The 14,342-nt window shown below is 38.1% G+C and overlaps 1 protein-coding gene across 1 annotated transcript in view; it reads right to left on the bottom strand.

Annotated features, from left to right (window-relative positions):
* Positions 1-5,417: 5,417 nt before the first annotated feature.
* Positions 5,418-14,342, bottom strand: part of FOXK2 (forkhead box K2) — a 66,925-nt gene continuing 58,000 nt past the window's right edge. The window contains exons 6-12 of the mRNA XM_032199562.1: positions 14,096-14,243; positions 13,513-13,659; positions 10,495-10,688; positions 9,481-9,656; positions 8,155-8,451; positions 7,700-7,909; positions 5,418-5,652 (exon numbers count right to left, since the gene is read on the bottom strand). Coding sequence (XP_032055453.1) covers positions 5,456-5,652; positions 7,700-7,909; positions 8,155-8,451; positions 9,481-9,656; positions 10,495-10,688; positions 13,513-13,659; positions 14,096-14,243 — 1,369 coding nt within the window. The 3' untranslated portion in view covers positions 5,418-5,455. The remainder of the gene's footprint in view (positions 5,653-7,699; positions 7,910-8,154; positions 8,452-9,480; positions 9,657-10,494; positions 10,689-13,512; positions 13,660-14,095; positions 14,244-14,342) is intronic.

Raw genomic sequence — 14,342 nt, 5'->3', positions numbered from 1 at the left:
CATGTGGCTTTAGGAGAGGAGCCCGCTGACTGAGAGGGCAACATGCCAGTGGGGCAGACTGTGCTAATCTGACAGCCATGAGGAAGTTGCACATTTTGCATAGTAAGTCTAAAATTATGACCATTCCTGAAAAACAATATACATCTAACACCAGCAGCTATTTATGTAAATGGATTTTTGCTGTTTCAAAGGAACAAAACTCCTCCTCTCCCCCTCTTTTCCTATCTCCTTCCATAGTGCCTGTGTCACAGTTCTAAATGCTGAAAGGAAAAGTAGATTAGCCACTGCAATGTAAGTGGTAATTCCAGGTATTTGCCAGCAGGCAGCAGGAGCCACAGAGTATTTATTTCCAAGCCTTTAGGTATTCAAATTAAAGCAGAAAGGAGAAGATAAATCAGTAAAGTTAGTCCTGTGTCCAGCATTTTCTACGTATATATAGGCCACAAGGACTGTGGCAGCCTCTGCTGACCTAAATACAAAGGCTGTCTTGTTTTAGAGTCACACACTATTGAATCCATCTCCTTCTTATTAAGCCCTTTAGATGCCCCAGTTTTACTGCCATTTTTTTCCTTCTTCCCCAAAGGTTTTATTTGTTGAAACAAGCCACTGATGGTGATGTTCTCATCTGTAGGAGATCCTGTGGAATTTCACACAAGTCCATGCTTTTTCTCCAAGAAACAGTTTATGCTCTTTCAGACATGCTAATCCGTTACAGCTGTCCCGTGGCTCTCCTTTTATTACTGACCAACATTTCCAAGACTTTCAAGAAAGTATTGACATGAAAACAAGACCCAGCATTCTTGTAAATCTTTCTAGTACTTTAGGCATTTTCCCACTTCTGATCAGACAAAAATAACATAACTTTAAAAACCAAATCAACATTAATGTAAATCCTTTCTAGGAAATACACATCTATTATTATTTAAATCTACAAGTAGATTTACAAATAATTATGGCAATTGGTGCTAAAACTCTAATTTGTAGCCAACATTTTTAAGAAGTCAAACCATTAAGCTACTGCAAATCCCTGCCTACATACCTGATATCAGCCTCAGATGCTAACACTGGTTCTAGCAGAACAAACTCTGATACATGAAAAAGGAAAAAAAAAAAAAAAAAAAGTCTGGCTTGAATATTAGTTGGGAAAGAAACAAGCAGAAGCACAAGCAGGAGGCAAGCTTGTTTTCATCTGCAGTGCAGAAAGATGAAGAGCCTGATGGTTAAATCAACCCATGCACCTACCAACTTTAGATGCTCTATCAATTATTTTTGTGTCAAACTTTTAAAACAAACAACTAAACACTTTCCTCTAAAACTATCGGCACATTTAAGGTACACAGATAAACAGATCTAGCCAGTCTTAATAAGTTAAGGCCTCATTTATGAACTTATTTATGAACTGGAAGAGTGTTAGTAAGAATGTTAATGCAGTTAAGTGTATAGAAAGGAATCGCCCAAATTAACAGAAGCACTCAATATGGTGTAAATGCTAATATGCATATATAAACACACATATGTATTATATATATAATGTATATAATACATATATAATATATTATATACATTATATGTATTATATATAATACATATAACTCTGAAACTGCATGATACATAAAATCACGACCTGCATTAACGACCATGAACCACTCAAAATTTACCTTCTGGGGAAAATTAAATCAAGACACAAAACACACCTGAATGCAGGTTGTTACCTGAAGTTCCACTTTTTGACATAATTATAAAAACCAACAGTTTAAAATGAACCTGGATTATAACCACTGTGAAAGTAAAGGCAAAGTCTTCCCAGTTTTGTCTCCTGCGCAGCTATCCACACTGAGAAGTGCCTTCTGAAGCAGCAGTGCTTTTGCAGGCATGCTGGGGCTTAGCACAGTTAAAGTATTCACCTAAATCACCAGAAGGAAAAGCAGCATAGAAAGGACTGCAACCACATGGTACTATGCTGGAATAACTGGGGGGTAGGAGGGAAGGCAAGGCAGCAGTTCAGAACTGAGACAACACACTGATCACACAGAATCAGCCTTTCTGATTCAGTCCGTCCACAGCCCTCTGACTGAGGACTCTGTTGCTTTGCCATGTCCCGAGGTACCCCACAGCTCCCGTAACAACGGCCAGCACGAAGGCAGAACTGAGCATCCAAAAGCAAGAACATGTCACTGCCCCGGGTGCTGAGCTGCCTCCTTCCCAACCCCGAATTTGTCCCTGCTGGGAGCTGGGGGCAACGCAACAGGCAGCTGCATCAAAACCCCAGTGGTGTTAAGGACAGGGACACCTTGGGCAAGGAAGACACAACACACTGACAGTGGAGATAAACACTTCTGTGGCTAGGCATAAATGCACGTCTAGGTCTTCGTGTTAGAACTGGGAAAGGGGAAAAAAAATGAGATCAGCTTCCTGAATCTTTTAAACATAACGGAAAACCCAATGTCAGGCAATGAAAATTAGTCCAGCTGTAAAGAAAATTAAGCTGGGTTACATTTTAGGATATTGTCATTAAATCCTGGTTAGAACATTACATGTTGTTTGCTTATAGCCAGTCATTTTCAATGATTACATGAAAGCTTTAAACAGAAAGAACACTGAACAGGCAGCCTAGATGGAGCACAAAAAGAAATAACACCACTCACCACAAAACACAAACAATGGGACAGGTTACATCAGTCTTAAGAGGTCAAATCTCCAGGTACAATAAACCTGAAAAAAGTTTTCTGTTTGCACAAGAAAGATGCTATCGACTACAGGAGTGCAGGATGATCAGCACATACAACCAACTGAGGAAAGGTCAGGAGCAGCACCTCAAGAGCAGCAGTGAGACAGCAAGTCCCATTCAGCCTTTGGTATTACTCAGCAATCACCACTGTGCCAGTAGTGGGAAGCATGTAAATACATACACAAACCAGGGAACAGCACTGCCTGAACCACCCCACTACTCAGTTTAGTAAGGCCTGACCTGCAAGACAGACAAGTCTGCAATAGTCAGGACGACCAGACATTATCCCAAACTGTCACTTTTCAGTCTCACCAAGAACAGGGGTGAGCACGCTGCTTATGCGAGAACCCAAGCAGTGTCCTCACGCTGCACAGCTTTTCCAAAGGGTTTACCCATCGGAACAAAGCTGTGTTCTTCTCTCAAATTCCACGGGCACCAAAAAGCACAAAAACAACAACATGCTACAGCACAGGGCCCAGGCTTCTCACATCACCTCTACCCGAGCAGTTACAATTTACAGCTTGCCTACCATTATCGGACAGGAGGCATCACCTCAGCTCATTTGGGTGCATACCGTTTCCTTTGGCACTGACAACATAAATTGGATTAATCACCATATATACATACATATTTCAAACACACTTGTTGAGTAATTTCAACTTAGTTAATTTGCTGAATAAAATTTAATTTTATTTAAAAAATCTTATACACTATTATTCACCTAGCCCTAGTTGTGAACAGATTCTCACTTCTGAAAATAAACCACATTCTAGTCAATTCATTCAACACCAAATTAAATTACTAGTACTGGATTTTTTTTTCTTAAAAAAAGTATGTTAAAACTTTACTTTTTTATTTTTTAAAACCTCTAAAGAAAATCTTGCAGTTTTACAGAAACGTTTCTTTTTCAGGTTATGCTTTTTTTTTTTTTTTTTTTAAATGCCTGTTATAAATTCAGCTTGTGTAGAGTGTTTTTTTCATAGATTTTTAATATGTATTATCTGCAGAGACATTGTAACAGTTCCATTTTGTGGATGAACACAAAACTTGTACAGATTTCTCATATTTGGTCTTTAGGTAAATAGTTCCCAAAAGCTGCCTAAATAAACCACTCCAAACTGTTCAGTCCATCAAGAAAATACATTTTTTTCCTTTTGTAGTGGAAAAGGAAATATAAATAATGCATTATTATTACAGAAAGTGACAAAAATGAGATTGAAATTAAGCCAACTATCTAGCTTTCACTCACCTTACTGCATGAAGAAATAAGACGTTATGTGAATTGAAGACTGAACAGCAGCCTTACGTTTAAATTTAATTTTGAAATGTAAAGTGGAATCTATTACCACAATTAAAAGTGAGAAATTTCCAATACATTTTAAAATGTTCAACTGCAGAACACACACTTAAAAATTTGTTTTTATTATAATAATACGGTAGCCACTGTTAGAAAACCACAACAGCTACTCTTAATGGAGACCCCAAAAGGTCAGTGTATATGACATCAAAAGTGTTACGGAGAAACTGGTCAGATTAATTTCTACGGATGGGTGCTTAAGCTTAAAAATATCGAATATACCTCTGACAAGATAATTTTACTTTCTTTTTAAAAGGACTCGTGATAAAGAATTTTATCTTTTCTAAATGAAGAACAGTCTGTTATCTTAAACATACACAATATTAAGCGAGACTCTTGTTTTACTTTAGACTGGAAAAATATGCCAGGGACAGTCAAAGTCAACACAAAGTAACAAACAGCAAAAGGTAGCAGAAAGAGAAACAGATAAGTGCAGCTCTGGTCAAATTCATAGCAGTTCTTTAACGTCAGTTAACGGCTCATTTACATTGTAATTTCTAATCAGTTACATGCAAGCCCGAAGAAGCATTTGATCACTACACATGGTAATAAAATTTGATTAAATTTATCAGGCAACTGCTAAAATATGAAAATTTGCAGATGTAATAAAGTAGCTTTATCTGAACTTTAACAGGACAGACAAAAGTAAATCATTCCATTGGTTAAAAAAACCCTACATTCAGTTTTTTACCAAACAAAATTTCACATGAAAAGTATTGTGTGATTCCAAAGTTTCCGGAGTAGAAATGGAGTGATTTGAAATGTCAAAGACCCCATTATTTTGCAAAGAAATGAAAATACACCTCAAAAATTTCTAATTCCACATGTGAACAACAAAATACTGCATATCTACCAACAACTGCATCGGGTAGGTCATTATGAAAGGCTAGCTGCCAAGATGTAGGAAATGGCTCCTTGCCTCTGTTCCCTTTAAGGAATATACAATCGTTTGAAACCAGTTCACACTAAGCGCTTATCATGCTGCCGTTACACTGAGATACTCAGTCCTTAAAATAATCTGATAAAGATTTTTTAAAGCTGCAGCCCTCCCCAACACTGTATTTCTCAGTGTACACAGTTCAGTAGGGGGCAGGGAGGAGCGGGGGTCACAGCCTCTGGAACAAGATGTTTTGCAGTTTGACTTTAAATTACCAAGTTTTAAGGCCACCTGTGTTGTTTGTTTTTTTGTTTTTGTTTTTGTTTTTCAGTGCTGAAAGTTGAAGTCTGATCACAGGGCCCCTTTCCCCACTGCGTGAGAACATGTTCCAACATTTTAGGTGTTATATTTAAGTGTCTCCTTTTGGCACCATGGAGTTTATTTAAAAAAAAAAAAAAAAGGAAAAAAGAAAAAAGAAAACTCCTCTAAGTTTCTAGTTCTGGCTGCCTTTATCGCTCACTGCCACAGACGGGGTGTCCACGTTAACTGCTATGACTATGCTCTCTCCATCTTCTGTTTTGATACGTTTGAGTTCCTGCTGTTCCGACTGGTCTCCGTTCTGGCGCTTTGTTGGAAGAGATGCCGATGCGGACGCATGGGTTGCTAACATATGCAAAGGACTTGCAGCAGCTGCAAAAAGATAATAGAAATTTCAGCACCCTAATCCTTGTCAAAACAGATGATACTGAAATCAAATTTGCATTTTCATCAAAATGATGAGTTCTTTTCTTTGTACTATGGTGGGTATCAGCAATCCCAGTTGAGATTCAGGTCCTGTCATTTAACCTTTGTACAAATCAGAAAGACATTGCTCTAAATCACTCAGCAACCATACAGGTACAGACAAAGGTGGGAGAAAGGGGAAGTATCTCAGTTTTGTTAATGTGGAGCTAAAGACAGACAAATATTAAATGATTTAAAGCCAATCTACGCAGTAATTTGTGACAGAACTGGGAAGGGAAATCAAGATCCCCTTTGAGGAGGTCTGGCCATGTCTACGGATCATTGCAGAATGTTTGGCTGGGAAGGAGGGCAGCACCACGCCACACTCACCTCTAGCCACAAGTTATTAAACAAAACCAGTGCAACTCACACCACCAGGAGATGCAGACAACTCAAGCATCAATTCTTTTTTGACAGATAGGCACTTACCCAAAGTGTTAGACCACTGCTTTTTTCCTTACGAGAAAGGTTGGGAAATGACCTGATTAGATTCAAGAGTACAACTGAACTACACTGACAGAGATGTACATAGCTCAAACGTGCAACGCCAGATCTTAATCTTTGTAATCTTTGTCGTTACATGGACAAAACAGTGCACCAGTCACCATTAACAGGCGAGTGCAGTCCCCTCGATCTTCTGAGACATCCAAGGGTTCTTTCCCTCTACTTGACAGGAGTCTGTTTCTCACTATCAACTCTGACTTTATTAAACCAACTATTCAAATGTCAGTTTCATTTAAATTTCAAATACAAAATACTAACATATTAATTTGTTCGTTGCATTTCAAGAAAATTTATCTAAACATTATCAATCAACCTGCTTTTCACACACAAGTTCCCTTTCCTGAGCACCACAGCTTTGCAGGAGCTGAAATGTAAAATGTACAAAAAGAAGTTGTTATATTTGTTCTTAGTAAACTATCCTAGAGAATACCTGGAATATCACGAGGGCAAGTAAGCAAACGTTTTTGTGTTTCGTATGCATTTGTAGAACAAATACTTCAGAAATAGTTTCACGTGACTCAGCTCAATTCTGACCAAAAAAGGTGCATATCAGGTCTGGCAGTAACTGCTTTTGCTTTACTTACACTGAAATGAAGTGGAAGGAGGCAGAACACTGACCTATAAATATTGAACTTTAGTAGGAGAACCAACGTCAGAGATGGAAAAGGAGTAAAAAGGAAACAAAACAAATAATTCACTCCATTATTAAGATTTTAGAGCAGAAATACATGTAGAAATATTTTTAGGCTATCTTATATCAATTTCCATAAGCATACTCTATAACAAAAAAGCTACTGCAGCATCAGATAACATCTCAAAGTGAAACTGTTGAAACAATCTCTATGCACCTGCAGAGCAAACAAAACTGAATACATCTGTTTAAGTTATGATAAATCCTGAACAATTAAAATTGTGATAGAAATACTGCTACCCAGTTAGACCGCTGAATCTGAGAGGGGAAGAGGGTATGCAGACAGAATAAGAATCTCAAAATCTTGGAGAATTCTCCTTCATTTTAGTGCCTTGCTCTTGTACAGGTTCAATAGCAACAGAAGAAAAAGATAACTGCTCAAAAAGCCAGTCTGTCCTGCCTTCTTGCTGGTTGGTTCTTGACAAATCATCTGGGGAGCAGTTACCATTTTAATGGCACTGTCTTACAGGAACTTCTTTTAAAACTTGTTTATATCCTGGGTTTAATGATGAGAGGTTGGTCACCACTAAACACATCACTGTAATGACTACAAGAGAATACATAGATCTTCAAGTAATCATCACTGAAGAGAAATGCTGGTTCTTACCAAGAGGGAGAGAACAAACTCATACAAGACCGTAATCAAAATTTTCTGTACAACTTAGTTTTCAGTACAACTACAAAATACACAAGAACATTTCAAAAATTCAGCAGCGACCATTTTTGCAAAGCAACAGAACATCTTGACACAATACATACCAGCATTGCCCTGTCCTTGGATCGCAGTGGTGATAGGTACTATGTGCGTTCCGTTCTGCGTTACAGTTTTTATTGGTAGCTGGTGTTGACCTAGAGGTGCCTGTTGCACTATGGTAACTGTCTGTAAGGGGGTGGTCTGAGATGTCTGAATGATACGACTAGCAGCTCCTATTGTAGCATGACTAATAGCAGGTATAGGCTCCACTTTAACTGAAAAACAGATGATAAAACATTGGTAAAGACAAGAACACATTAAAAATTCATTTACTTTTACTACAGGAAAGTAGTTTTACTTCACTACTCAGTGCAGATGCATACTGTTTAATTACTAGCTCCAACATGCATGAGGAATTACGATGCATTTCAAGTACTACACTTCAAACTGGAAGTAAATTTCAAATAATAATCCTTCCATATAAAGACCTCCCACAGCAACTAACCCCCCAGGTTCTCACCTTTTACTTCCTTGTGGTCTCCATTCTCTTGAGGTTCTACCTTGGGCTGGGTTACCATCGCAGCTTGCGTGACTACTGCCTGTCCAGCTACAGTGTAAGTGTTTGCTGGTGCTAATCCAGTCACATTTGTGACAGACACAGCTGGTATCTGGTGAACAACATGAACTGTCTGAACTACAGGCTGCTGGGATGTTGATGTTGTCACAGGAGTTGCAACAGTGTAGGTGACGGGTTTAATAGTTTGTGGTAGCTGCCGTTGTACAGTAATTAAAACTGGTTGGCTAGATAGAGGTGATCCTATCAAGAAAGAGACAAAAATTAGGCTGCTAATTTTAATTATTTAATTTAAGCCAGTCATTTTTTTAACTTAATGTTAAAGCCTCATAAGATTAACAGCCTTCTTCATTAATGCCTGAGTGATCCAAAAGATAAAAATGGACAATGAAGATCATGCCACATGGCATTCAGTGCTGGGTTAGCTCGGTACAAGCTGTAACCATTTTGGCAAAAGCCCCCTTGCCATGCCCCTGCAAATGCAACTGTACTGCCAAAGCTATGTTTAATATTCATTCGGTAAAACTGCCTTCTGTAGATGGGAATTAAAGTGTGCTTCATGTACTGTGTGGAGGACCTCTGCAGTGGCAGAACTCCCAGCTTCCTAGGCTGGGGACGCACGGTCTCTGCTAAGGACTGGTTGCCTTTGTCACAGAATGGTCACTGCTACTTTTCCAGGTGTATCATCAACAAAATGGATGGCAAAAGTGTATCATCTAAACAAATAAATATGTATTCCATCACACCTTGCTCTTGCTTTTTTGCTTGTTGGTTTTTTTTTGTTCATGTTTATAAAAAAAGGAAAATTCTTATCATGCATATTTGTTCTCTCTCTTTAGCCTTGCAACTCTTTCAATCCCCAGCATTGAAAGGTTGAAATGACCACAGACGTATGTGAGATATTTGCTTATTTCTGTAACCCCCCAGTTAATGTATTTATTTTTCTAAACCAGAAAGAATATGTTGTATCCAAAGGAAGTGACAACTATTGCAAGACAGTACAGTCCTATACAGGACAGAAGCACAATCCCTGTTTAGTAATAAAGCCATTAAGGGTTCTGATACACACAGATAATGCAGCCTCTATGTCTGCAAAAAGCTGTTTACCTGCTATGTTTACATGCTTTACAGTGATTGCTCTAAATGTGAAGGGCTTAAATATTTTTACTGATTTTTGGTGTACTTGTGAAATCTTGGTAGAAATCTAATATATAAGATTTCCCATCCCTCTCCCATCTCCAACCCCCAAATGCTTATTTCAGGATTCCTCACCTGGGGCACTCTGTGCAAATCGTGCTTCTTGTATTACCGCTAGTTTTGGCTGGATAGCACTAGGCTCAGGTTCCATTGGGACTGGAGATCCTTCCCGGGACAGACTCTCGGGGGTCTGGACTCCACTGGAGTGCGCAGACAACACTCCAGAGTGATTAGGAGAGGCTGGGGCACTTCTGCATTTAAAAATGAAAGCAGCAGCTGATGTGTTTTAACTTCTGAACTGTGACAGACAGTGACCTTCCTCTACAGAGACTGTAACACACACTGCCCACAGGAGGGCACCTCTGCCTTCTGGCAAGTACAGTTACAACCCAAAGCAGTTTTGATGATCTTTTAAAAAGCTTTTGTTAAACAAGAACAGGATTTAAAAAGCAAACTTCAGGTATAGTTAATGGAACAGAAGTGGCTGGATGCCTTCTTAATGTGACTCTCTACACAATCTGTGAAACATGAACATTTCTTCTGGTGGAGAAAGATGGTGAGCAAATCTGTCTAAAGGGCAAGCCAAAAAAATACACCAGTAGAAAGGCCATAACTTCACAAAGGGAATAAGTAAAACCCTTGTATTTTCCCATCAAATTCTGCTTGAACATTATCAAACTAGATGCATACTTGTAATTTCTAAGTTCAACAAAATGGTAACTGTTTTTTGATAATTTTCTTTGCTGATTTAAAGTGCAGTTTAAATGGCAGTTAGAAATTAATATTATAATTCTGTTAAAAAAAAAAAAGAAAAACAAAAACACAACCCAAAGGTACAGCAAGGCTTGCTTACATTAACAATCTGACAGTTAGTTATGTAAATTGAGTCAGTTCTTTAACACTGAAAATAATCAATAAAAACAAACCTAGTGTTTTGGCAGCCTCCTCGTAAATCATACAGAATTCAAATAATGAGTCTGGATGAAATTAAATTACTGAACTTGTGACTGTATCCAAAACTATCAAGTCTGTATCAGCCTGAAGATTAAACAACAGCCATAGTCTTTTTGTTCATCTGTTTTTCCTTACCTAGAAGAGAGTGGTCCCAGAGGGGTTCTAAAGCAAGGTACTCCCCTAGGCCGCCTTTTCCTAAAAGCCTGCTCTATTAATTTGCTTTCAGAGGCAGGGTCTATCCTCCAGAATGAGCCTTTGCCTGGTTCTTCCTGGGAACGTGGTACTTTGATGAAATAACGATTCAGAGAGAGATTGTGACGTATTGAATTCTATGGAACATAAAAAAATATGTAGAATTCATATAACTTTTTCAAGTCAGAATGTGGCCTACTGCAGCAGTTTGTACTACAGGAGACTCGGGGTTCAGCTCTTTCATTCCTTAATTCAACAGGAGTCAGAGCACTGCCAAGGTAGTGCCATAAACCTGGAAGGTACTCTTGCATTTTTCAAATCTTTGCCAACAGTTAAAAACCAGTATGTTAACGTGAAACACGGTGATTGCAACACTGTTAGAACACTACAAATACTTGAGCATAATGCAGTGTAAAAAAATCAAGAATTAGCAGTCCTCATATACCACCCTTCCCCAGGTGTCAAGGAAAATACCAGGTTGTACTACAAGGGCCAGCAGAACACAGAATATGCTGATTCTGATCTTACACAATTCCCCTCTGTTACTGTTCCATAATACAGAAAGAGAAGATTAAATTACACAAGATCCAAATACAGCTAGATTGTTGGGAGTTCACCCACAGTCTCTGTCTCAACAGAGGAGCCAAGGATTTAGTTTGTCTAGAAAAACAACAAATGGCAGTGGGTTCTAAAACAGCTCTTCAGTGAGATCTCTGCCACTCTGCTCTAGTTTGCGCATTGCTTTATCCTCACTTTGCTGTAACACACACAACCCTGATCAAAAAGATGCAGAAAACTGCTAACGCTCTGAAGTATCTATCTATGCTCGGCTTTGTGCACGTGCTTTTATAAATTTAAATACATAAACCTAAAATCTTTCAAAAACATTATCACTGAAGCAGAAGAAAGTAAGTGTAAGAATACATACTGACATACTTGTGGGAGAACAGGGGAAAATGGAGAAAAGGCTTTACATTAACAAAAGCTCCTCAAAATCCTTCTTAGACGTATGTATTCATGACCCTGAAGGCAAATTTCGAAAACTTAAAGAAATGATAACCATGTATGGTTTCTTAAATGCAAACTGATGAAACCAGAAATGGTTTTTGTTGCCAAAAATTGAAACACAACTAGAAAGATGCCAAGAACATGCCTATAAACTGTATTTATTTCTCCGTATGCTAGAATAAAAGAGTAGATCCAAAAGTACCTGCTTAAAATACATTCACAAAGAGTCCTCTAGTCAAAATGAGAGTTTTATATACTAAAAGATATTAATACCTCAACAGTACTTACTAAGGTATAGGATTTGGACATTATACACATGTATATACTCTCTGGTTTGAATAATATGCATATATGGCCTCAAATATTATTTAAGACATCAATCAGATAAAATCACCTTAACTATAATCTAATACTTGAAGGCTAAGAGCTAGCAGAGCCGCTGATACATGAGGTACACCTGTTACTGTTATAGCAGTAACTACTAGTGACTGAACAGCATCTAATTTTCAGCTTTTTGCTTTATTTATTGATTTAGAAACAGGTGCTAATTATTTATTCCAGAACATATGTCTGCTGTGTCTATTATCCTAGCTTTGTTAATCATTCTACATCTAAATGCATACGCTGTTCTAAGACGGAATTCTTCAACTGCGTTGCAATGTATGCGTGGTTACATGATGCTTACATAAGGAAGCATTATACACACAGATACTCAACATATTTCAGAATAGGAAGCAAAAAGCAGACCAACATTTCATAAACAGAATCCTACTGCTAAAACAGATCTGTTAGTATGACTGCAGCCAGAATTCTGCATTATGTGAGAAAGGCAAAAAAATCTTCTAGGTGCTTCCTAGCCAGAACAAGAGTTAAGTCCTTCACTAGCCAAATCATTAGAAAAAGTTTGTAGAAGTGACATTCCCCATTAACCTTGGAATTCTCATTAAGAATGAGTCAACTCTCACATAGACTCTATGACAAATAAGTATGTGATTAATATTTAAAATCTATTCCTCCATGAGAGGTCATGTACTCTTTAGTCTTCTATTGTAGAGCAAGCAGCGTATTAACACTTCCTCGCTTTACCCCTCCCCCAGCCTCTCCAAATTTTATTTCCCTGAAATAACTCCAGAGCATGCCTCTGTTGCAGATCATGACTGTACTAAGAGCAGCACTGTGAAACTGATACTTGGTGATCGACAGGGCAGTCTGAACGTTACACGGGCAAACTGGCCAGTCCTGCTAATTGTGCTCTTCTGTCCTTCACTGAAACTAAAAACAGCAGCAAAGGCATTGAACCTTTACACGATCTGGAAAGACTACGCCAGACTGATTCATACTTGGTTAGTCATCCTGGCAAATGCTGGGGCTGGTCTCTTTAAAAAGGAAAAGAATGCAGAAATTAATTCTACAGAATTGAAGGTTTTGGGCTAACGCAGTACAGAATCAGTCAAGTTCACAAGTGGGCTACTGTGGAAATAAAAGGCACATAGTGCTAGATAACAGGTAACACATGCTTGCTCCTTCATTGTGTTGCATGGTCAAGATCCCCCTCTGCAAATAAACCTGAACTTGTCACATTTAATATCTTAATTTTATCCTGAAATAACAATACATATGCTTATGCAATTAAGTTACAAAGCATAACCACATTCCTGGATAGCATACATATACTTAAATCCACTGTGCTAACTGTCTTGCTCCCAGAAGTCTGTATGTATTGCTCCCACAGGTTTAGAGAATACCTTAACAGGAATAAAGTGATATTTCCAGTATCAAATAAGTTGTATTCCCTACTTTGTTGGAGATGTTACAATCAGAAAAGAGAGACAATTTCAATGAACACGCATTTAACAAATCCTATTTACGAAGGGCTGCTAGGCTCACCAATTGACTTATGACCAAGATGCTTCTTGAAGCAACAACAAAAAACATTCTAGAAATCAAGTTTACCTGCCAGCCCTTGTCTGCTGTCCTGTAGTATGGATAATTTTTAGTTATGTGCGTATAAATTCCATTTAGTGTAAGCTGCTTATCAGGTGCCATTGTAATTGCTTGTACTATTAACTGTGCATAGGAGTAAGGTGGTTTAGAGTCGTCCTACAGAAGAAAAATAAAAGTCTGGGTCAATAAAATTTAAAAATACATGCATCCTTTTATAAATTAAAAGGTACAAAACACAATTAATTCTGGACAACCGAAATCTTCAAGCAGAAAAGCTACAAATGTGCTCTTCTGTTTAATAGATTTCAAGATAAGACTAAAGTGTGGAAAAACAAACATTAAAGAATTTTCAAACGCCTGTAAACAGATATGTAACTGCATACACATACAGCCCCTCTCCAAAGGTGAGGGGGAAGGAAGGTGTCAAAATAAATGCCACGTCTAATCACAAAACCCTAAAAATTAAAAGTTGGGAAAAAAAAGAAGTTGCATTGTGACTTAGTGCATATACTCCAGTAACAAAATTAGTCTTTCAAAAGTATTGCATTCAGTTAAGACTTAATTTACGGTTTTGATTTCAAACAATGCTTACCTTTGGGCTATCTCCACCCGATGCTTCCTTGTCATTTTCTGACTGTGAATTGTCAGCCATTAAATGTAGGTCAGATGGTATTACACGACTCATTTTGTACCCTGAAGAGCCTGCACCACGAGGGCTAGATGGGCAGGAATTTGCAGCACTGTAGAGCATAAAAAGAAGATCCTACTATTTTGTTATACAGTATATCACCACATTATATTTAATCAAAAAGCTCTTATTGCAGAAAAGGCCACTACCA

This window comes from Aythya fuligula, chromosome 18 (genome assembly GCF_009819795.1).
Source record: "Aythya fuligula isolate bAytFul2 chromosome 18, bAytFul2.pri, whole genome shotgun sequence".
NCBI classification, from domain to species: Eukaryota; Metazoa; Chordata; class Aves; order Anseriformes; family Anatidae; genus Aythya; species Aythya fuligula.
This window is presented reverse-complemented; position numbering and strand designations above follow the sequence as displayed.